This window comes from Chenopodium album, chromosome 13 (assembly GCF_948465745.1).
Source record: "Chenopodium album chromosome 13, dcCheAlbu1.1, whole genome shotgun sequence".
Lineage (NCBI taxonomy): Eukaryota > Viridiplantae > Streptophyta > Magnoliopsida > Caryophyllales > Amaranthaceae > Chenopodium > Chenopodium album.
Window position 1 is genome coordinate 10,610,832 of NC_137846.1, and position 25,576 is coordinate 10,636,407.

A 25,576-nucleotide genomic window follows, 5' to 3' on the forward strand; every position below is an offset into this window, starting at 1 on the left:
TCTGTTGTAACGTCATTGCTCGCCCACATGTACCTTCAATTCCCTGTTTTTTCAACTATGGTCTACAAACAATATACGTTTGCGTCTTTGCCCAATCAAAAGTAGTCTTTCTTTTCTTCCTGTCTAAACAAGGCTCTCGAACCCACATAAACGGTGTAGGAAGGAAGATATTTATCGATTATCATGGATGTTTCTAAGATGATCAAGTATACCAAGTAATTTGATTACCAGTTTTTATTATAGTGGTGCATATTGTGCCACATTGGATAACTTGAGATAATCATTAATTACTTGATCACGTTAGAATATTTATATGTATATATTTTATAATCAACGTCCTTACATAATAAAAACAAGTAGTATGAACGGGGGCATAGGATTGTGTAATGTTAATGTTTCCTCTAATCCATCAAACCTTCTCATCAATAATAAAAAAATTGACTTTTATTTTACATTGGATGGATCGCAAAGAAAAACATTTCTAAAAAAAAACAAAGTAATTGATAAATAAAATTATTATGCATCTTCTATTAAAAATAATTATAGCCAAAAGCCGGCCAAATTACAAATTAGGGGCCGACCAGCCAACTATACTAGGTGGTAAATGGATTGTTCAATCCGGGTCAATTCGCACCAAGTCATATATGGGAAAGAGGCTTTCGAATAGAGCCAACTCGGATATGAGCCAAATAAAATAAGAAGGGTTTAAGTTCGAATCAAATACTTCGTATGAGTCAACCTCAAATTATTCATGAGTTTTGGCTCATTCCCACCCGTAATTGGGGTTCAAGCATAATGAATTGAAGTTTGGACCATATATTCAAAATGTTATAATTTAGAAATTGCCACTTAATTCATCCGATTTCTTACATGTTAAGAAGTTTTTAGTTCACTCAATTAAATTAAAGTTTTATACTCACACTGAAATCCCGAATCATATGCACCAAGCAAAAAGCTTAATTACAGAGATTATAATCCAATGAAAATTGTTGGCACCACACAAATGTGGACCGAAACATCAAAAAAAATGTACATGGAAGATGAACAAAAGCTTAAGTTAATAAACATATAACAATTAACTGTGCAGACAAATCGACACTGATTTATTTCCAGGACATTTTTTTCCGTAAAACAGATAGCTTTTCTTCACATCTATCTCCTATGACTGAAACTTCACAAGTTACAAATCTACAAGGCTTTTGAGATCAAATTCCTGATTCGATTCCTCTAGAAATTCACAGCTCTAGTGCGTTGGCTCTCTACATGAACAGAACTTCTTCAATTTCACACGCACTCTCCACCAATTAAGAGTTGCAGGATTCACAAAATCTCATATTTCTAACATATGAGCTTCAGATACTGCAACATTTCTGACAAATGGAAAATGTTGATCAGGAACTTTTCAAGAAACTTCCAAGAATGCTTCTAAAATCAGCAATCAATTTCCTTTGCCGATATCCAATGAAGCAATCGATATATCCCAACAATATAAGGAACCCATGAGATATCAACCATGACCTATCAGCTAGCTCCATTACAATCCACTAAATCTGAAAGTCAACCTGCATGTAACATAACAAATGACGGGAAAGTCAGGCAAACAGGAGCTAATTGCAAGCATATGACTACTTGTGAAGGGAAAGTCTCAGTTAATCTTTTCTACTCCCATTCAGGGCATTCACAATGTTTGTCCAAGTTGAATTTTAATAAAGTTTAGGAAAGTGATAAAGAACCAATAGAATAGATTTCAGTGAAGCACATCAAACACATCCAAGGGAAAAATAGAAAGTTAAAGCAAAAGCAATCAAATAGTAGAATTTGTGGACATTTTTTTTTCCAATGTAAGACAAAAAATTTGAGAATAACAACAGCAAAAGACAGTTCCTCAGATGATTTGTTCAGGCCTAATCAGGAAGCACAGCCGCCTATGATCATTCATTCTCTCCATTCTCACTCAGGTAATTAACAAACAAAACATGTTTTTAAATGACCTCATCATAAATGACAAGAAAATTGGAATCAGCTACAACTACAAGCGGTACTGCGTTAAACTTGAAGCAGCAACAGCATACAGGCGACAATCACACAGCACCAACTATGACACCTAACAATTTATTTGCAGCTGAATAAAGGGAGGCAAATCTTCTGAAAATACACACCTGGGCTGGCTTTGGGTAAAGTCACCTTCCCTGCATTACACGATAATTAAGTACCAGATCATCAGATTTTTTCCAGACATAAGCTCGTACAGTCGCTAAACTCATTTCAGGAGATAGCACCTGAAAATTACACACAGGATAAAATTAAAAAAAAAAAATAAATAGAAAGGTGATTAGATTAAATAGCAAATCAGGTTTTGCCAAACGCTTATAGATCTGAGATATAGTGGTTGGGAAAATCTCTCTCTCTCTCTCTCTCTCTCTCTCTCTCTCTCTCTCTCTCTCTCTCAACGCAGATCTAAGGTCTTTGTTACAAACTCAACTCAACACTTACTCCCATGTGTGTCAAGTCAACACACGACACCTGCCAAAGTAGATGGAGAAGTAACATAGGACAAGAGCATACCCCTACAGATTCTTTTCCTTACATCAAAATAAGAGTTCAATTGATCTTTAAACAGGTTAAATTTAAGACAGAAATGTAGAGCTATAATTTATTTCAGTTGTAACATACCTGATCATTGCACAAGATTTCAATTGCAGGCTTCATTCGCTGCCAAGGTCTCAACCCCGAGCGGAGAGACCCATCTACTACATTTGTTGAATGCTGCAAGGGTCCTCCAACCGGAGCAAATGTAGCATCCCCAGTCACACCACCCTCCATTGACTTGTCAAGGACCATCTTTTCAACGACATAATTAATAACCTACAAAATAAAATTGATAAAAACAGATCCAAATCATCAGACAGATTGCTTAACCTTCAAGAAAACTCATTCAGCAAACCATATCCTGGTACATGTTAAATATGGAAAGATAAAAATACACGAGGCTGGTGGATCAGCTGTTTCCTTGGACAAATAGGGAATCTTCTAAGATATACACATCAAAAGGGAAAATACTGTCTACAATAAGACTACTGACTATCGAACCCTGTTGTAGGCAAGGGTATGTTATGGTCAAAAAGTTCATTGCCAATCTCTCCAGCACAAAAACTCCATAACCACCACAGGCCACAGCTGGCCTTGATTTAAAGGTGAATATTTAAAGAGTTAAAGAGATCGCACAAGCGCATGATAAACAATGGAAATGTTACTTCTCTCTGTTTTGTTCATTAACGGAAATTTTTTTTAACTTCAATTAAGAATATATGATTCACATTCTATTTCAAACTTCAAAGTATTCCCTTCCAAAAAAAAAGGCAAAAAGAAGCTTGCTCCACCGATAATATTTTATTAAGTGATAAATTTAAGGAGCTCAAATAAAATTCTTAAATCTCATAATCTATTAACTGTATGCTGACATCACCACTGCCTATATGTCGCTCTTAATAAAAGATTTCCCACCTAAATGCAAAGATGACGGCATTTATTTATTATTTATTTTTTTAATTTTGTGGAGCTATTATATTTAACATGTTTAAACTTTAAAATATTGGAAGCTTCCACATTACAACTAAAACCTATCAATTTATCTTAGAAAATTAAAATAATTTTAAATGGAATACTAATAAATCACCTCCTACATTGAAATATGTATTAGTTGACGTTAAATCATACTATATCATAATTTTGATAAAAATCTAAAATTTTAAAATTACTTATTTTTTTGTACAAGGTTTTATATAAACGTGCATGGTGCATCGCACGGGTTCTAACCTAGTTCATCTAATAATCTAATGTTGGTATCAACACTTCACAAGTGACTACATTCCTTTACACAGAATTTGTAGCGGAAGAGTTACTATTGTTAGCGGGATTAATAAAAAAGTCAGCAGAAACTAATCTTACTAATAGGTCTACCACTAAACATAACACATACATAAAATCATAACACACACTGCATGCTACAATTGACAATAAAGATCTTGATTAAAAAAGCTGTAATACTGACCTTATGTATTCTTAAAATTCGAGGAGCACTCAACTTCCCTTGGGTCAAAATTTGGATAGTAGAGCCTTCATATGGATGCAAGTAAAAGCTACACCTGCAGATATATAGCCAAATGTATCACCATCTCTCCATAAGTAAGCTCAAATGGAACCATTTAGCAACTAAATACTCCAAAGTGCACTTTGACTAATTGAGACAAGTAAGCAAACAGCAAATGCCAAAGAGAACCAAATAAAAATTAGTCTTCTAGCTATAGTAAATATGGTTTCATAAATAGATATCTCTTTGTGATGCTATATAGGAAATGAGGAAATCAAATCTCATTTCAATGAACAAATCCAAGGACAGCAATAAAGTGTACTGCAAATAGAAGGCATGTATCAAATAACCTCTCCACCATAAAATAAGTGCTTAATCTGCTGTTTTGTGAGATACAATAATAAATTAATGATTAACCACTTCCATCTTTTTTTTTTAAAAAAAAAAAAAAAAAAAAAAAAAAAAAAAAAAAAAAAAATGAAAGGAAACAAAATTTCTTAAATTATCCCTCTAAACAGATTTCCAAAATTATACACCATGTCACCGTCTAGGAAGGCCAATTGTAATTCAAATTTTTTCACTGTCCTGTTCTTAGTATCTTCATTATAATACAAATTACTAAGGTTGGACACCTATCAAGAAGATGAGCTTAGTAAGAATGGATCATATAATCTCATATTCTGTGATTATGTGATTATAATTCATTCAATAAATTGATCAAGCTGAAGTCAAACTGATATAAGAGAAAGCCAAAGTAACCAGAGTTCTGATGCATATAAATTGTAATAGGTGAATCACCAAGTAGCTTAAGCCTTAAAGTAATAATTCCGCTGTCACTACATGCATTAACAAGCAAAAAGGTAGCAAGAATTTACTTGGTATTCTCTCTGGGAGGTAGTCGATTGTTCAAAACACAATCCATAACCCACCAGGGAAGATCCTTTTCATCTTCAGTGCCATCCAAGTCAGTTATCTTTTTCCTCCATATGCCCCCTTGAGATCCCTCAGTAATAATGGATGGAGGATAAACAGCAGAAAACTCAAATGGAGGATATATCATTGAATCATTTTCTGCACTACCATCAACCTCAATCCGTGAATGGGTCATACTTCTGGCAGAGATATCTTTCACTGATTGAACTTCACCATTTGCTGACGATTGAGATCCTAATCTTTGTTTTCTTTTTGCCAACCAATGAGCTAACAGGCCCTTAAGTGTTTCTCGAGCAAGGTTAACCTGCAAAATGCCAAAATCCAATTCTCAGTAGTCAACACCAATGACATACGGTGAACATATTTAAATAAAGTGAGTAACCATATTTTTCTTTCATGAAACAGCTGGTTATTCATCCCTCAAACGAGCAGTGTTTATATCAGTAATTAATGCTTTCCAACGCGCATAATCAATCCCCCAATGCTTCTAAAAAAAGCTGTCTCTAAGAAAAATAAAAGGTTTTGAACCCACACATTCTAACCCCTGTGAGAACAGAAAGGATCTACTTTCTACCCTGTTGCCATTGTTAGAACAGCAACTAAGTGCTCAGGGTAGCTATAATCCACTAAAGCATCACAAAATATGTGAAACATAATTGGCTGTAACAGCCATAGGCCCATAACAGCCACTACATACAGTGTTTTCAAACTATTCCTCATAAGCCACAACATAGCATTGACTGAATCACAGCAACATCTATTACAGGATGTAATTTAGCAGATCAACTCTTACAAGCCATTACTATTGTCATTCTGCTACAATAATTCCTACACAATATACCCTCAAAAAATAGTAACGAAAGACAAAAATCATACAATAATAAATCAAAAACGAGTCAAATAAGAATTATATTATTTGTTTGCAATTACTTGAACAATGAGTCATTCGGAAATTATAAACCTCCAATCACCTTGTGAAATCCATGACTTGCTCCGTTCTCTTTTAGTTGCAACATTTTGACTTTCAAGCGTAACGTTTTGAAAGCTTGCCATGATATAAAATAGCATATAATACTAACAGATCAATTGTGGAAAACAAAAGTGTAATTGTACCTTATCATCCTCGGGTTTCCCAGCAATTTGTAGATCAGCAGAATACATCTCTGCTGAAAAGCATTGTGGTGTATCCAAATGAATCGACAAACTACCAAGCCTGGTATCCACAGTAAACCATGCAGGAATGCTAACCTAAGGAACCAAAAAACATTATTTGGAGAGAAGTAAGCACAAATGGAATAAAGATCTAGTGAAAAATTTGATTTCTTACCATTTCAAATAGCTCCTTCTTTTTCTCGTCAAAAGATACCTGTATTAATAATCAACCAAAAACAAAGAATAGAACAGTTGGTAATCCAAGAATGATTAGCAATAAAACAAAAGAAAAAAAAAAACAAAAAAAATAGCATTGACCATATCTCTCAACAACTAAATCAGTTCATCACTCAAAAAATAAAAAAGAAAAAAAGAAAAACCCAAGTAACTCAGCAAGCACATCAAAGTATCACAGATAACATAATTAAAATTAACTCGCATAACCTCGCCATAATCTTCAATCACAGTGCCCCTTGTGATCTCCCATAACTTCACAGAGCCGGCTGTATCCTGCCATTAAGAAAGATGGATAGATTATTCTGCTCTCTGAGGCATGATTTAATGAGTAATTGAGTAAATGCCCATCTCAAGATAAGAGGTTTGATTACATATTTATATACCTTGGTAAGCACATGCCTACGATTATTTAATATCTCATGTTGCACAATTGCTGGAACTCCAGGTACCTTAAGTGTCGGCTCCCGATATACTGGAATCTGGCATATATAAGTGTTGAGATAAGTATAAGAGGCCGTTTCATTAGAAAGATGATTAAAAGCATATTGATTAGGAAAAAAACATTTTACCCTTTATAAAGTTTATACCTAAAATTACTTTCTATTATATAATAAAAATTAATAATGGATTATAGTTACCTCAAATAAAGTTCAAAGTTACCCCAAATTGGTTAATAGTCACCCTACAACTGGGCGATGTACAGTAATATTATTGTACATTGAGTGTACCCAAAGGTAATTGTATGTTCAAAGTTCAAACACCTCTAAGATATCTCCTAGGAAAACATGACCAAATCTAGAAGCAGAGAAGCTAGAATGAATAAAAATTATCCCTCAAGTTACCGTATAATGAATTTGCCATTGATAAGGTCAACCTCAAATTACCAACTAACACAAATGATAATCTACCACAGGTTAGCATATTAAAGATGTTGAGGATGAACTATTCTTAATCATTCTTATCAATCATAACTCAGAAACGAAGAAACTCAAACTATCAATCAGCTTTAGTTACTGATTCATATTTTCAAGATTACCTAAACAACCTTAGTTAAATGGCGTGAATTTGGTTCAGCTCATAATGATCTCTGTCCTTCTAGCCTCAGGCATACCCAGTCAATCAAGACCCATTAATAAACTTTTTCACATGGACTAGAATACATTATTCTAGCTAGTGATAATAAAGGTAAAAGGCTTCATAAACATGTGTTTATAATAACATATTATGTGAGAAATGAAGACAAGTACAAAAAGCATACAGGTGTAGATCCTTCAAGGGAAGCCCTCGCTCTTGAAAATGACAAGTTTCCAGCCAAGAAGGAGCCTCCTCGTTGGAACATTTTCTGAGGATTGTGCCCTTCTGCAGGCCACCTATGAACCGAAGAATCTGTACTTGCGACCCATATGCTTTCATCATCAAGCGCCAATTGCAAAATTGGGTATTCTTCTGAACAAAGCAAAATGCTTTCTCTAGTGGACAAATCTGTCAAATATAACTGTAAACAGAAACCCCTTTATATGAGAAGACTGCCTAACAAAGAATAGGTAGAAATAGCCAAAGCTTTGCCAGTCAGATGGTCAGCAAATACTCACAGATTGGTCTCTTCCACCACTGTAGACATGGCTAAATGATGCTGTGCTGGCAAGAGCCCAGACAGAATCCGTATGAACAGCATATGAATGGACACAACGCTGCTGACCAAGATCCCATAGTCTGTCAACATGGACAGTGAGTGATCAACAAAAACTAGGAAATAATAATTTAAGAAAGAATTTCTGAATAGTACATAACATCTTTGATTCACAACTAAAGGCACAGGCATACTGCAAAATTTTTGAAGAGCAAAGTTTTAATTTAGCTGCTAAAACCATATGAAAGGAAGAAGGCATATAACAGGGGAATATTAACATAGTATCAGTGATAAACTTAATATAATTGGGTAAGAGACATTCCACCTACTACAACTGGCGGTTTCATTTTTGAAGTTCCAGAAATTTTTAGAATGTCATATTTTCCTAAGATCTATTAAATAGTTTCTTACTTAATTGCATACTAAGTTAGGTTTTCTACAAATTCAAATTTTGAAGTTCTTCCTTGGAAATTAGTAACCCCATATATTGCTCCAAAATTGAGACTAAGTATAAAAAAAACTCTCTACTTTCACAATTTATCTGTTTTTTAGATACCCCATTCCCAAAAGTTCAAATTAATTTCCATTTTGGCTTGTTTCAGAAAATTCGGCCCACTTTCATTTTATTCCATTTTTGACAAACCCCTTTTAATACCTCCTTACCCCTCTTACCCACACTTCTTACACATTACCACACACTCTCTCTTTATCCACATTTTTCCTATTACTACATCTTACTTTATCCAGCTTTTTCTTACACCCACTCACCTGTTTCAAATTTTCCTATAAACAAGAATATACACGATAGAGTCACACTTTCAGAAACAAACAGAGTATTTGAATAAAAGTTGAATAGTAGGGCATGAAACAAGAAAATATGCCTCTAAGACATGCAAGACCTTTAATCAACAAATTATGATAGGATAGCTAATACTGATGTTGAAGCCCTTTTGACTCCACATATTCAAGATCTACTCTGCCACCCCCCCCCCCCCCCTCCCCAACACACACCCAGAGAGAGAGAGTATTTCAAGCATACACCCATTCTAGTTAGTAGTTACTAGTCTTATTAAAATTGAATTTTTGACTGATAAGGGATGCAACAGTGGGTGGTATAGTGGTAATGGGGAAGGTATGACAATGTAATGGACTAATGGAAGTGGAGGGTAGCAAATATAACGAGAGAGGTTATGAGATCATCGAAGTGACCAATTACCAATTTCAGTTCCCCTTGAACCGTTAAAAGCTAGTTTTAGGGGCAAGAGCTATCTAAGGTGTGTCATAGTAGTCCTGGCATTCTTGCTAGGGCCACTAAAGAAGATGGATCCAATATTGGGGAAATAATCTTGGCATCTTAGCTGCCGCAATTTAGGTGCATAAAAGAATTTAGAATAACACTTGCACGGTTATATACACAAGCAAATTGGAAAAACACACAGCAGAGAAGCATACCTGATCATAGAATCAGAAGAACCCGACAAACAATACCTGTATATAGAAAGGAATATATCAATATAAGCTTGGCAAAGGGAAAGATGTCATTCCTTAATGGAAAAGGGAATGACACCATCCCTTATTGAAATCTTTTGTTAATTACCACATATTTAACAAGTGACTGTGACTTACAGCCTGTTCAAGAAAAGGGGGTGAATACCACCTTTCAAATCATATACATCAAAAATACAACCTTTAGCCAGATTGAAGTGGTTCAAATCAAGGCTTAGCTTGACCGCCAAGGTTTCGAGATTGATGATATGAACAAATAGACATCAACATTGATGCTATAACAGATTAAACCATGAATGAAAACATTGAACTCCAGCAAAGGTAGCATTATATGTAAATGATTTATAAAGACAGTAAGTGATAAAAGTGCCTGAATAAAAATGAAGTAACTGACCAATTTTCCTATCCAAATTAAAGGCATCTCATCTCAAAATTAAAACAAGAAAATAGCAATCAAATGTCTTTTATGGTTACAGTGTAGATTTAATACAGCACGTTTTTGGCAATGATTTATTTGGTTAAACAGTAGGAGACTAGGAGTGTAGGGTATGAGACTTTCTATATTCATTTATCACCACAATAGGCACCAGTCACTACCTAGTGTCCTAGTAAAAACAGCAATTAGTTTTGAACCAATACAAGCTGCACAGCTTTCAGAGCATTACTAAAGCAAACTTATAACCAGAAAGGACAAAGGGTTATTTTATGTAAGCTTTTGTGAAGATACAATCTGAGACTTCAATTTTCACTATAAGATGGTCTAGCAACATCACCACAGAATTAGAAAAAAATCAAGAGCCACTCAAAACCTAACACCTTTACTCAGGCGGGGTCCAGCCATACAAAGGCTTTTAAATAGAAACCTGAACTACTACTTAGATATTTCATCAAGGTCCCCATAAATACACATGAACATTCGTTATAAAAGCTCTCATGGCCACCAGAAAGTGAAAACTATTGCAGAGAGCAAAATATGCTATTCCCAAAATGTCAAGCTGACGCATGCTTACAGCTTCAGAGGACATTCACACAAAATACATACTTAAAGAGAAGCATGAAAAGAATTACCACCATGTTAAATCCAAGTGACTTAGTGAATAAAGCAGTGAGACACTTCCCAAAACAACATTGAGATGAGAAATATGCATTAACATCCAAAATTAAACGCTGACAGAAGGGGGGAAAAGGTCTCGTTTCTTATTTAAGTGGGAAATTTTAAAGGCGAGGCATCTTACAATTGGGATAAAAATTGAACAGTTCCTACAGCTAAAGTCCATCAGATTAGAAGCCAATTAAATTAAAATGTTGTTAATATGTCAAGCTAAGCATACTGGAAATGCATCATCTTAATGAGTGGGACAATCCATAACTTCTCATTGCAATCAATCAAACTTGTTTCAACAATGAGTCATGACCCAGGATGAATCAGTTGTAGAATGCATCGACAACTACAAGCAAAAGTTAAAAATCTATAGCAAAAATACAGCTCCCTATCAACAGACCTGCCCGTAGAATCCAAGAGCAAAGCCCTGACATTATCAGTGTGTCCCCTCAGCTTCATGGTCTTTGAACCAGATCTTGGGTCCCAAACCCGCACCACCTGAGTACAAAAATGAAGTATTAAAAGAGAATGTGATAAATATATACCTAAATAAAACAACGCAGGGAACATTAGAGGACAGCATGTTCATACAAACAAAGCTTCCAACATGACTATTTGTCAACAGTCAAACAAGAGCATAAATTTTTTTAAAAAGAATCTTTTAAGACTTAAAGCGGGTAATTACTTCGCCATATACAATTCTTCTATCCTTTTTACTCCTAGTTTAAGAGATGTAGTAAAGTGATCCTTATTATGCTTGATAAGAGAGGCATGGTAATGAGTGAACTAACATAAGCATCAATTTACCTTTTCAGTTCCACCAGAAACAAGTATGGTCCCACTATCGTTCATCGCTAATGCGTACACCGACTCCTTATGGCCTTTGGCAGCAGTAGGAATGTACCCATGATTTGGAGTAGAATGCAAAGAATTACTGGAATTGATAGTACGTAAACTTGTAATTGGTAGATTACTCGCGCCACCACTTATTCCATTCGAAGCTTCTTCCTCTGTACTGTCATTTGACTTAGAAACTGGAGCAAGAGCAGCTTCGATATCCCAAACAAAAACCTCCCCACCGAGGCCACCAGAGGAAACAATATTGCTCTAAAAAGCATGAACACTACTAGAGAATCAGGAAATGATAACCTTAAAATACGAAATAATAATGCCAAAATTGCAAACGAGATTACACGTCATTGAGTATTAATGAAACCTAGGATAATAAAAGAATAGCATCAAGCAATCCAGCATTAAATAAACTCCAAAAATTAGAAGATGATATTACATTTTTTCCTGCTGCAGCAAGACAGGTAACATAGTCTGAGTGCTGACGCAAAGTCTGAGTGCATACACCATTGGACATGCAATTCCATGTCTGCAAGCACAAGATTAAATTTCAAAACACAAACCTCATCTCAAGAAAGGATAACCAAAACATATAATAAAAGAAAGATACGTTTGTTAAGTATGCCTAACCTTAAGAGCAGTGTCAGAAGAACAGGACACAAGAGTATGATCACCGACAAGGACAGCATCATTTACCTGCACACATCAGAATTAGATACTTGTGGAAGCCCAAGATATGTAGGAAGATAACTATAAAAAAGCATAACCAAGGGAGGATGAAATGAGAACACCACAATCCTCATTCTTTGCAGTTCTACTTTTCTAGTAGGACACATTTTAAAGAATTTTGCATAATAACAGTGCAGAGAAACTCCAAGATGAAACATGAACATATAATGAATAATCAGAGATAAGTACCAACAGATCCTTGCGATCAAAAAGAAATTATTATCTAACAAGACAGGTTAGAGAAATTACCCAATCCACATGAGATTCAAAAGTAGCAGAGCAGGTAGCTGCTTGGCCTGCTTCTTCATCAATAGCCCATCTCTTCAATGTTCCATCACGACTACCAGTAAACAGGTGCTCACTCCTACAAGAGCCATTTGACTTCAACACAGCCAAGCAATTTACTCCAGCAGAATGCTGAAAGGCAACAAGTAATGGAAAACAATTAGAATGATAAAATACAATAAGCTTAAAAATTCACAGGGTTTTAATAAATGAAAAGCATGAGCAGGACATATCACAGGGAAAAGCCATATCATTTATATTAAAAAAAAAAAAAAAAAATAGACTACATTGAAGGGGAAAAAAAACACATACGGGTGACAAACAACATAAGTCCATATAAATTCAAGCAAAAAGAATAAATGATATCCAATCACATATTTCTTGTGAAAGGTATAGGAACAGTAAAGCCCCACGTAGATGAACAAAAAAAAAAAAAAAAAAAATGAAAAGGTCCTTTCAGCAATGATGTCAGATAGTCATAAAATTTTGGTAGCTCTATCTCAATCAAATCATTCACAAAAGGGTGAACAATGTTCTATTCAGCATTTTTATCCAAGGGGGGGATATGGAGTTCATTAATGGCTTCTAAATAGGCAGGGAGGAGGGCAGGCCCGGCCCTTAGCCGCCTAGGCAATGCAGGCTGAGCAGTGGCAGAGGGCCCAAATTTGTCTGGGAAGGCTCAGGCTAATAATCTTTATAAAGTATTTGCTAAGCATAAATATAAATAGATAAGCTTTGGTTCAGTGGTTTGAAGAGACCATTCACTTAGAGAAGGTCCAAGGTCGTGAGATCGATTCCAAGCCCACCTGTTTTTAGATTTTTTTTTTCCCGTTTTGCTTTGTTATTATAAAATTAAAATTATAAGGCAAATAATCAGTTTGTATTATAAAATACAAAATAAAAAAGCTATCAGTGTTATTTTTTTGAAGCAAAAACGCCATTAATTGAGCACTTCTTTCTTAAAATTAAAAGAAACTCTACAAAGTGCAACCTTTTGTTTTTCCTATAACTCAATGATATGTTCACTTTACCAAATACGTAGTAGCTACTATCCAAAATTGTAGCATTTATATGAGGTTCAAATTTAATTAGATGATATCTATTTATAAATCACTAGCTTACTTTATCTACCATTTCATTAATAATAGAGCCCAGTTTTATTTCAACTGCACAGGGCCTCTATAATCATTGGGACGACCCGGGAGGAGGGGAGCACCTCTCATTTAGGCGATGAGCGTCCTTTTTTATTAGAGGCTTAAGAAACATTCAAAAAAGACTTAACCCTAGAGAAAACAATGAATCCCACATTTAAAACAGGCATGGCAGAAGCTGAATTGCCAGCATAATCCTAAAAATGTAAAGACCAACTCTATCTGAGGTAATGTTTCAGTAAGTTGGCATTGCCACTCAGACAGTTGATGGTAAAAGTTTACACCACGACCGATGGTGAGGCAGAGGAGAGATGGTGTTCAGAGTAAAAATTTCTTTTTATTTCTTATTAGTTCAAACAAAACCATTTCTATTTAATATCACCTTAACACCGTCAACTCTAAAGTTGGTTTGACGGTAGACGTTTAAGGATTACAGCCAAAAGGTTGTCAGGTTGAGTAATCTTATATGTATAATTGTATATGAACATGTATAGATGTATTCATATCAGGTGGCATGTTACGTGAAGCATGAGCAAGTAATTAATAGTTGGAGAGAGCCACGTGGCAAATTGAATTAATGAGCAACAACTTTTAGTATAATGCTATGGATTCAACAAAGGAACTCATACTTATAAGCATTCCACTATTTTGGGCAACAGATTTCAGAATGTAACTTGTATAAGAGTAAACAAACAGAAAATTATACCAGACAATGTCAAATCCATGACCAATACAAGTAAAGTTGCACGAAAATAACAAGGGAGAAATAGAAAAATTCAATTAAAATGAAATTTAAACCTTGTATAAAGTCACAGTGATGTACACACCTTTGTGTCATCCGAAGCATTGAGGACATATGTCAATCTCTTCTCCTTACGAGGACGATTTGAACCAGATGTATTTCCTGCACTACCAACTCGATGCATCGCAAGGCCCTAAACGATATTTTGTAGTTATGAGCTAGAATATATATCTCATGAACAAAATGGTTTTTTATTCGTCAAAGCTTATCAAACTCTCGATTAAGAAATAAAAGTCATGGATAAGTTCATAAACTTGGTCTAACCTTTATCAAAATAGTTATATGAAAGCACATTGGCAATACCCACCCCCTCCCTTACCTCCCACAACAGAATTTTTTTTTTTTAAAAAAAAAAAAGGAATCAAACACAAATTACAATGAATACTACCTTATGCATTTATCAAAACCAGCTCTTCAACCTACATTGTTTACTCCAAATCTTATGCATCATATTCTCTACATCTAAGTCCAAGAAACTAAAATGCAACCTTGTCCCAAGTTCCGCTCTAAGACATAGGCCATACTCAATAACAAAAATGTCAATCGCGACCATCAGCATCTAATTCAACATTCTATCGTACTAAACCAATAGAACCCCCACCAATTGCAAAATAGTAACCTTCTACAAAGATGAACAAAAGCCAAGTCTTAATTTTTCCCTTACTTGAAGATAATAACTTTATAAATGGTAATAGAAGAAAACGACTTTATTCTATGATTCCATTGGGGATGAGTTTAAATTCGGGCGAGCATAAGGAAAATGACTTTATCCTACAATTATATCAGGGCTGAGTTGATCAAATCAAAAGGCAAGCGAAGCCAGGGCAGGCGGGGCGGCCGCCATGTGCCGAGAGATAAAAGGTTTATTGTTCATAATTTCTTCCTAACATTAAAGGGTTATATAAACAAAAACCTGCAACAAATTAGCAATCAAATTGACTCAATTATCAAACTAGGCTCAAAAAAATTACGTTGAATTCTTCTCGCTTTAGAATATGATTAGGAAAATTCAATCAACGCAATAGCTCGTTATGATCTTTCATAACCTCAGTTTTATTAACGAATAGTTCAATAATCCACCTTGGAAGAACCCTAAATTGACTATACTAACAATTAAATCAACGATTAAACACTATATTGTAAAATTGATATTCGATGATTAAAAAGATAAAATATCTTACCTCAGAAGCTGCTTCAATGGAGAAGAGAAAGCTGAGAAGCTGCTTCAATGGAGAATTGAGAGTACGCTTCAATGGAGGAGAGAGAGAAGAGAAGGATGCAGCGAGACAGCGCAAACGTGAAAAAGCTACAAACGAGGAAAAAGGAAAATCGGAAGAAAAATAATTAATGACACTCGTATAATGTCAACCGGATAGATGTCAAAAATTGACCCAACTCGATAAATTTTTATCGAACTAGTAAATAGGGTTGTACACAGTTTGGTCTAAACCGTAACCAAATCAGATCAAATCATATTTTAGCGGTTTGGTTTGGTTTATGGTTTATAAAATTATGATTTGGTTTCGATTTTTTTGTAAATATGGTTTATGGTTTATGGTTTGGTTTGGTTTTGCAAAAATTATAAACCAAACCATAAACCAATAAACCGTATTTTAATATTTATATAATTTTTAAATAAAAAAATATTTATTATATATTAAAAAAATTAAAGAATAAATAAAAAAAACCATGAAAAATAGATAAAAAAAAAAACTATACGGTCAATACTCTATTATTAATGACTATAATGTAGTACTCCACATGAATATTTTATTGTTATGTATTATTTTTATTATGTGTTAGCTCTTGATTAGTTGATTGTTATTTGTATTGTAACTTTGTAGTACAATTTAATCCGTTTGGGCTAATTATTTAAACTTTATTATAAATTAATAAAGTATTATTTGACAAATTTTAGAAAAAAATGTCATCTCATCATAAACCGCAAACCAAACCGCACCAAACCGTATTATTACGGTTTGGTTTGGTTTGGTTTCAATACTAATATGGTTTGGTTTGGTTTGAAAAATTTACCAAACTGTATTTTGCGGTTTGGTTTGGTTTGGACTCAAACCGCACCAAACCAAACCATGTTCACCCCTACTAGTAAATATGTCAAAAATTGATCCAACTCGAAAAATACTACTTCGTATCTCAAACTAAACTAGACATGATATGAGAAGCCTATAAGAACCGAGTTAACCTAAAATACGGTCCTTGAACTTTGGTATTTGTAGCATTTTAGTCCCTCAACTTTCAAATGAGGCAAAATGGTCCCTCAACCACCAATGACTCACTTTTCAAGTACAAATTATCTGACTAAGCATAGTTTAGGGACCTGGTGCACATGTGACAATAAATTTAATGACTTTAAATGCAAAGTTTATGGACCTTTAGCTGATGAGTTGGCATTAATTAAATTAGAAATGAAAGTTTAGAGACAATTATAGGGTGAGGTGGCTAATGTAGTTATTATAAGCCAAAGTTTAGGGACCTTAAAGGGACACATGATGCTCCCATACTATACAAGAGTGATTATAAGTTTTAACCCCTAAGTGTAATTTAGTTCAATTAAACGAATTTCATTTCAACTAAACCAATTTAATTTTAGTAAAAATTATTTACTTTTTAAAAATATATAAGTGGGATAATTTAAGCGTGTGAATGTATGGTCGTCGTCATTTACTTCAATTAAAACACATTTAGTTAATGATCTAGGGAAATTATTATTTTCTCCTAGAAATTAACACAAGAAAAAAGAAGAAAAAAAAAAAAGGAAAACCCTTAAAATTGTCTCAAATAAAACCCAAAAAAATTGAAAATCGTTTAGGACACAAAATAAATAGAAAAAAAAAAACCTTGAAATTGACACACAAAAACCCAAAAAATTGAAAACCTTTTAGAACATAAACTCATGAAAAAAATAAATTGTCAATTAATGAGAAAAGTGGGGTGGTATTATTTTTATTCTAGTTTCATAAAATTATTTAGTTTTATATTACAAAGTTTGGGTTTGTCTTACTCACTCACTTCGAAAACACATTATAATTTTTGGTTTTATTTATTTTTATTTAAATTTATTTTGGTGTGTAAAATATATAAGGGGTTAGGAGTTAGGATTTGAGGATGTGTGGTTAATGAGTTTAGGTGGGATATAGTGTATAAAATTTGATTACTAAAAAATGGTAGGAAGTAAAGAAATGATAAAAAAAATATTATCATAATTATCAAATTTTATTAGCAATTTTTATACTTCCCAACTCACTTTATAAATATTTGGTTAAAAAAACTCACTTTATGAATTCCTAATCTTTTGTTTATATTATTTCAAAAAAAATAAAATAAAATAAAATCTTTTGTTTGTATTTAATTTAATTAATTGACTATGATCTAACAAGTCCCTAAACTTTTGCTTGAAAAAAATAAGTATAGTCCCTAAACTTTGCTGACTCATCGCTAGAAATCCTTGAACTTTGGCTTAGTTGGCATTGACATCCCTAAATTTTGCTGACTAGGAAGTTCCTCCACCAGAAATGGTGAGGCAAGGGTGGTTGAGGGACCTTTTTGCCCCATTTCAAAGATGAGGGACCAAATATGCTACTAATGGCAAAGTTGAGGGACCGTATTTTAGCTTAACTCTATAAGAACCAAACTTGTTTAATGATCGACTTAAAGTAAATTAAAACCGGTTAGATAATTGTCAATTCAAAGTCAACCTGAAATTGATTCCTAGTTTAGCTAAAATTATTTAGAGTTGATGGCTTCAAAAAAAAAAAAATTATTTAGACTTGATGATTTAAAATCTAAGCACGATTCTTTGGCCTAACTCAAACTCGAGGGATGCCTAACTCTTAACCTTGATAAGTTTATAAAAATTATCAAGGGGTAAATTTGTAATTGCATAGTAACATTAATCTAGCTCCCTTAACAGCTAGCAAACGATATGGACGAAAAGTCTACACTTTGTAAACTGAGGGTAACGGTGTGTATCAGTACTAACTTTGCATTTTGTTTTTTTTTTATTATAATACAAAAGTTCTTTTTATTTTCATATTTGCCACTTGATAAGTTTAGTTAGAGTTAGGAGTTAAGATTTTCCCCACAAACTCTACCTTAAAGTAATTTGACCCATCCGATTTTATCTAACCATTAAATGTTCCGTCGTTTTTACCTGAAATATAACAAATAGAACGCTTTTTGTTTCACACAACTTAAATTTGGTCCGACATATTTTTAACCCCACTTCTTTTGAGTTAAATTCATATTCTTGTTCTCCCTATTTAATTATTATTGTTAGGTTAAAGTATTATCTTTTAATCTGATTTTTCATATGTACCTCAAGCAAATTCATGTTTTTCTTCACAAAAAAAAAAAAAAAAAAAAAAAAAAAAAAAAAAAAAAAAAAATCAATTTCATGTAAATATTTGTTATTCTCATTACACATAATCACATACTTGTAATACAACTTTTTATTTTTACCTAAATTTTAATAATTTAAGTTTTTGGCCTTATGTGATTTTATGTATATGAAGTTGAAAGAAAATATTGACTACCTGATTTTTGAACATCATATATGCATTTTATTTCATGTACTAAAGCGTTGGAATTCTTAAAACATTATTTTAAATTACTTATGAATATGTGTTCAAAAAAAAAAAAATTACTAATGAATCTCAAGTGGGCTAGAAGAATTACTTAGTTAGGCACCATTTTTCAATTGAAAAAGGAAAATGTTATATATAATGTAAGCTACATATAAGAAGCTAAAAGTGGGGAAAAAAAATTAAATAAAAATATAACATTAATTATACAACTTTGCGCGTAATTTTGTCATATATTTCTAAATTAATAACAATAGGAAAGATATTAAATGTTTATTCTTAGCCAAAAGGGCTACCGGCTACATGCCTATGTATAACATTACACTTTAAAAAAAAAAAAATCATACGCATTAAAAATAAGGAATTTTTAACTTTTAAAACCAAAAATAAAAAATCAAAAAATTGCTTTTTACCACCAAAACTTCTAAAATTTTTATTTTACCACCAAAAAAAATTCTAAAAATTGTTTTTACCACCTAACGTCAAGAAAACCGTTAAATCTAACGGTTAAAAAAATGCGCAAAACATGTTCTTCATAAATTTAGAGGGGCATATTGGTTCTATGGGTCCAATTTGAGCTCAGAATTGACAAAAAATGATCGAAATACCTCGTTTTGCGTGTTTTACGCAAATCGAGGTATTTTTAAACGTGCAAAAACGAGGCATTTTAGATCATTTTTTTTGTCATTTCTGACCTCAAATTGGTTCCGTATGTAGGACCAAAATGCCCCCCCCCATAACCCCTAAAGAGCATGTGTTTGACACGAAAATCGAAGAATTTAAAAAATCACGTCAAGTTTTTGACGACAGGTGGTAAAAAATAATTATTAATTTTTTATTTGGTGGTAAAATAAAAGTTTTAGAAGTTTTGATGGTTAAAAAACAATTTTTTTGATTTTTTTGGTGGTAAAAAGTCAAAAAAATCGTAAAAATAATTCAACATGCTTTCCAATTCTATCTTATATTATAGAAGATTTTGTTTCTCTATCTTTTTTAATAAGCTTAACATTTGATCTTATAGAAGATTTTGTTTCTCTATCTTTTTTAATATGAAATAGATAAATAAATTTGGGATGTGTTGTTAATAAGCTTAATATTTGATCTTATAGAAGATTTTGTTTCTCTATCTTTTTTAATATGAAATAGATAAATAAATTTGGGATGTGTTGTAACTTTTTTTTTTAATAAATTGATTCATATATTAAAAAGTCCTACCTCATATGACATTTACAAATAGATTTATTAAATCTAATAAATATATGACAATTGAATCAATTAAAAACATGCTTTCAACAGAGCTACGATCGTTGTTGCAAATTGTACAATCTTCATACCCTTTTTCATATCGTTGCGATTTACAGCCTTCTTCAACAAGGGGGTCTATCAATTTGTTTTAGTCGTGAAGAAAATTTACATCTGATTCATCAGATGGTAATTGAAGGATTAACTTCTTTTTCGATCCCGCACAAATCTTTACCCATGAAACAACTTGTACCATACTAAACTCAAAAAACAAAAACAAAAAACAAAATAATTGAAACAAAGTCTACCATAGGGGCACTTACTACACTCAAACCCACTATAGGGGTACTTAGAACCTTCAAAGAGTGTGGTTTTATTGAATTTAAAACAAAAACATAAAGAAAATAAAGGAAAGAAAAAATGAAAATAAATAATCCCACATTTGCGTGGTCTGACAATAACAATCCTACCTTTTGATTAGTACAAGACAATCCCACCTTGATATGCCATCTTCTTTTAATAGACTTTAACCTGCTGGTGACTTATTTTTGTAGGTTATATGCCATGTGTCAATATTTAATAGGGTCATTTTATTTTAAATAATAAAAAAAAAAACAAAAACAAAATTTTTTAAAAAAAAAAGAAAAAGAAAAAAACCCCTGCCACCAACCAAAAACCCTAGCCACCGTGAGACTCCAGCCATTACCCCAGCCACTCCGAAAATGGCCAGCTACCACCTACCCACCAGGTAAACGATGGATTTTTCGCAATGGAGTCGGGTTTTTAGGGTGTTTAAGCGACCTTTTCGGGGCTGAGATGGGGACATTCGGGATGATTAGGGAGGTTGGGTTGGGTTTTCTGGGGCTGGGAGGGAGGTTTCGAGGGTTTTTCGGCGGCTAGGTGGAGTTTGCAGGATGGTGGTTGTCGTGATTTCAGAATTTTTGGGGGTGGGATTTGGGTCCGGGGTGGTTTCAGGGGTGGCTTTTGGTCTGCGGAGTGGATTTTGGTATTTGGGGGTTCCGGCCGTATGTTTTCGGGGGTTTATGGTGGCGGTCGTCCGGTTTTTGGTGGGGCTAAGGTAAGGGGTTGGGGTTTCACGGTGGGCGGTTGCTGGTGGAGTGGTGGCTGGTGGCCGATGGGTTTTTTTTTTTTTAACTTTTTTTTTTACTTGTCTTTGTTTTTTACTTTTTTTTTATTATTATTATTTCGACCAATTATTGAGTGACACGTGGCTTTAAAAAACTAAAAAAAAAATAACCTGTTTAACAGGTTGTAGGTTAAAAGGTCTATTAAAAGAAGATGATATACCAAGGTGGGATTGCCTCGTAATAATCAAAAGGTGGGATTGTTATTGTCGACCGTGCAAAGGTGTGATTATTTGTTTCCATTTTTCATAAAGGAAAAGGGTTGAAAATAGCCAAATTCCTACGGAAATTTGGCTATTTATGGCCTATGAAACATTTTCGAAGAGAAACTATAGAGAAAAAATAGAGAGGAGACGGCTAGCGGTTTTTTTGGGAGGTGTTACAACTTAAAGTTATACGGTTTAATAAAATTTTATTTATGTATAAGCAAGTTTTGTATTTTTAATATCCTACTTCCTACGTTTTCCTAAGTTTCCATTTTCATATGCTTTTTAAAGTAATAAGAATTATAACGGAAAGTAGGATTAATTACATCAAGTCAAAATTAGGCGAATAAAGCTAGACTAGAAAACAATTATAACCATTAAAAAAAACAATAATAAAACTAATCCCAATTAGGAGATTTTTAGAAAAATTTTGTTATCAATAAGAATGTGCAAAAGTATATTGCTATCAATTGAAAATACCCTTATTTTCATAAACAATTGCATGCTGAATTTGTAAAGATTAAAAGATGATATATAGATTAAATTTACATGTCAGTCTTTGTTGGGTAGTATTATTCTTGTTTTCAAAACAAGTGAAAAACACTTCATAAATATTTAAGAAAGATATCCACATTATCAAATTGTCGTGAAAAAACGATCATTTTAGATATTATAGTGAACAATTTAGGAAAGATATATAGAATATCAATAAAAAAAAATCTCATTTATTGTTTTCAACTTTCACACTAACATTGTTGATTGTAAAAGAAATAATTAACTTTTAGCTTTAATCCCAGGTCTATAAATACCTGGCCTTCATATTTTCAATATGGTCCCTAATTTAATTTTCAATCTCCTAATAAAAAAGAATTGAATCCAACCATGTCAAAGGCAATGACTACAAAATCCATCAAGAAAGTTATTAGCGATGTCGTCAAAGAAATAGATATACTATCTACTCTCTATGGTTTACATTTTTTAATGGTCTTTTTTGATACAGAAAATGACATAGAGAAAATGGAGAAAATTAAGAAAATTTATAGATTGGCGGAAGCTGAATTGATGAAAAAGAATTTAAGAAGTTCATAAAAAAAGTCTTTGGAAGAAAATAAGTGTTCGGTGCATTTCATTTATGCAAGGGAGAAAGAAATTCAAGGTTATTTCCAGAAAGAGATGTTTAATCTTCATGCCTTAGATGATAAGAAATAAAAAAATTATTGAGAATGGCTATCCTTTATTGTTTTGTATGCTAAATTGTTAATACTCATTTTAATGGGAAACATAAGAATGAAATTGGCCTTGTTTTTTTTTTTTTTTTTTTTTTCTTTGAATATCCTATAGTCTGATTTTACAACTTTGATTCAGTTTAATTTCTTTGATTTATTTAAATTTCCAAAAAGTTAAAGATATATTCGTTATATATTTCATAACAACAACAATATATATGGGCTAAACAGATACAATGGTTAGTTGAGAAGTAAATTTATATTTACTCCTTTTTTAGTTGATACATTTCTTTTACTACGTGTGTCAACGATTAATAAAACTCTAATTCTCAATAAATTTTAAAATTTAATATAAGAAAAATATGCATTGAGATGATTCAAATAAAATTCTACACCACTACAATATATTTTATCTCAACTATATAATCACAAATCAGTCAAAAGTAGATCAAGTTTGTATTAGTATCAAAAGCTGAAATGTGTCATTTGAGGAACTTTTTACCTCATCTGCTTAATTTTTTTTTTTAAAGAATCATTTGCTTAATTTGACTACTCTTTATGTTTTTGAATAACTATCACAGTCAAATTTGGCACACATGCCAATGTACTAGTTTGACTTTAGATATATATGATTAATTATTACTCCTTTCGTCCCTTTATTACATGCCCGTTTGATTTTTTCACAGGAATCTAATATATAATTGCAGAGTCGTTTTCACCACAACCCTCCAAATCCCCAATCCTTAAATCTCATGCATTTGAGTTTGTTTTTTTTTTTTTTTTTTTTTTTTTTTTTTTTTTTTTTTTTGTAAACCACTAAAAAAAAGGCATTTAGGTGTTTTTTTTTTTAACCAGTAAATGCCATTCCACTACTTCATTTATTTGTTTTTTAAACAAAAAAAAAATAAATAAATTGTATTTTTTCAAGGGATTGCAATAACTAATAATAACAATTCATTTTTTCTTAAACACTACTAACATTTCACTTTGTGTTATTTCCTTTCGTGTATAATATGTGTCGTGTATTAGCACGGCTGCACGGATATATAGTTCCTTTATCAACAATTCACTATAGAACTCAAAATCCCCAACCCTTCAATTCAAACAACTTCCTCTCTCTAATCACCAAAACAAAAATATGTACAACACGCTTTTTGCGTAACTGGCCTCATCGAATAGTTGCTTGCAAAAGAACAAAGTAACCCCTCCTATAGCACTAATGGAATAACCCCTATGACACTAACCGAATAACCCCTATAACACTGAATGAGTAACCTCTACAGCTTTGACAAAAGTAACCCCCATAATAGCTTGACACATTTGCGTGGCCACCCACATATAAGAGTAAGGTTTTGTTATTTTGAGTTTATGAGCAGAATAGAGTACATCAGATTGCAAAAGAGCAGAGCAGGTGACAGTAGTGTAGAGCAGGGCTCAACAAAGTATATCAGATTTTAGCAGAGTAAAGCCAGAGCAGACCATAAATAGTTCAAAATAACAGGGCCTAAGTTACTATATCTAAATCAACTTTCCGTATTTGAAATATATTTTTTCTTATATTATATAATTAAAATCTTTCTAATATAATATATATCCCGTGTACTTTGCACGGGTACACTTTAGTTAGGAAAATTGGGGATTCTTTAAATCCTATGATTGGAAGTACATTGTGCATGTGGAGTTAAAGAGAAAGAAAAAAAGTAAATGAAAAAGTGGCTAGAAATAAATGAAAAAAATTAGAAAGAAAAAAAGTGTGTTTGGGAATTAATGCCAAAAGGCATCAATAATACAGAAAGAACGCCAACTCAGCATAAAATAAGGAGGATAGGAGGAATTAAATAAGTTTTATAAGGGTAATATCGTCAAAAAGTACAACCTTTAAATAAAAAATTCTCAATTAGGCAGAAATTTTTGGGCTCCCCTAAAAGGAAAACAGGCACGTAATTAAGCAAGTAAGCAACGATAGGATTAATAAAAGATATAAAAAAAGTTGATATTATTAAACTTCATTTTAATACCTATGTAACAATATATTTCATGAAAATTTTTGTTTTTTATACGTTACTAAAACACGAGAGTCAAAATTAGTATATATTTCGTGAAAAAAAGTCAAACATGTCAATTATTTAGAAATTGAAGAGTATTTTGTAAGAGTTTTTTGTATGGAGTATCAAATAAAGTATTCCTTATATACAAAGAAACTGGATTTTATTTTATTTTTTTTATTTTTTTTTTCTTATGTTTGTCCATAGTTTAATATTCATAAGATTCTTTAGTAATATTATTAATCTAATTTAACAAATCAAATTATAGCCTTTCCAATATATACAGATAGGGCTGTTCGCTGCGGTTTGCATTTTTTTTTTTCAAACTGCACCAAATTACACTTATAACCAAACCGTACCAAACCATATATTTTTTTAAATAATTATAAATATTTTTTAAAAAAAAAACTTTTATTTTATTTTGTGATTATTAACTTATAATTCAAATAAACTCTTTTTTTTAACCTTTAATTAGCTAATAGTCAAAGATTACATCATATTTTTAAGTTCTGATAAAAATAGTATAAAAATGGTTTAATGGTTTGCAGTTTGACAGTCCAAACAACAAATTGCATTAAACTATATCAAAGTGCGATTTGGTACGGTCTAAATTTTTTTGGAAATCGAATCAAACCATAAACCACG

At 32.6% G+C, this 25,576-nt stretch overlaps 1 protein-coding gene across 1 annotated transcript; it reads right to left on the minus strand.

The window, feature by feature from the left end:
- Nucleotides 1-939: 939 nt before the first annotated feature.
- Nucleotides 940-15,779, minus strand: LOC145576275 (uncharacterized). The gene is made up of 19 exons (XM_081634057.1): nt 15,648-15,779; nt 14,492-14,599; nt 12,478-12,645; nt 12,130-12,195; nt 11,939-12,028; nt 11,458-11,757; nt 11,051-11,148; nt 9,495-9,530; nt 8,005-8,125; nt 7,671-7,907; nt 6,796-6,891; nt 6,620-6,685; nt 6,351-6,389; nt 6,137-6,271; nt 4,966-5,327; nt 4,052-4,145; nt 2,674-2,865; nt 2,160-2,279; nt 940-1,562 (listed from the first exon to the last, which is right to left on the minus strand). The coding sequence occupies exons 2-18, from the start codon at nt 14,588-14,590 to the stop codon at nt 2,181-2,183; spliced, it is 2,298 nt and encodes a 765-aa protein (XP_081490183.1). The 5' UTR covers nt 14,591-14,599; nt 15,648-15,779; the 3' UTR covers nt 940-1,562; nt 2,160-2,180.
- Between the last annotated feature and the right edge of the window lie 9,797 nt (nt 15,780-25,576).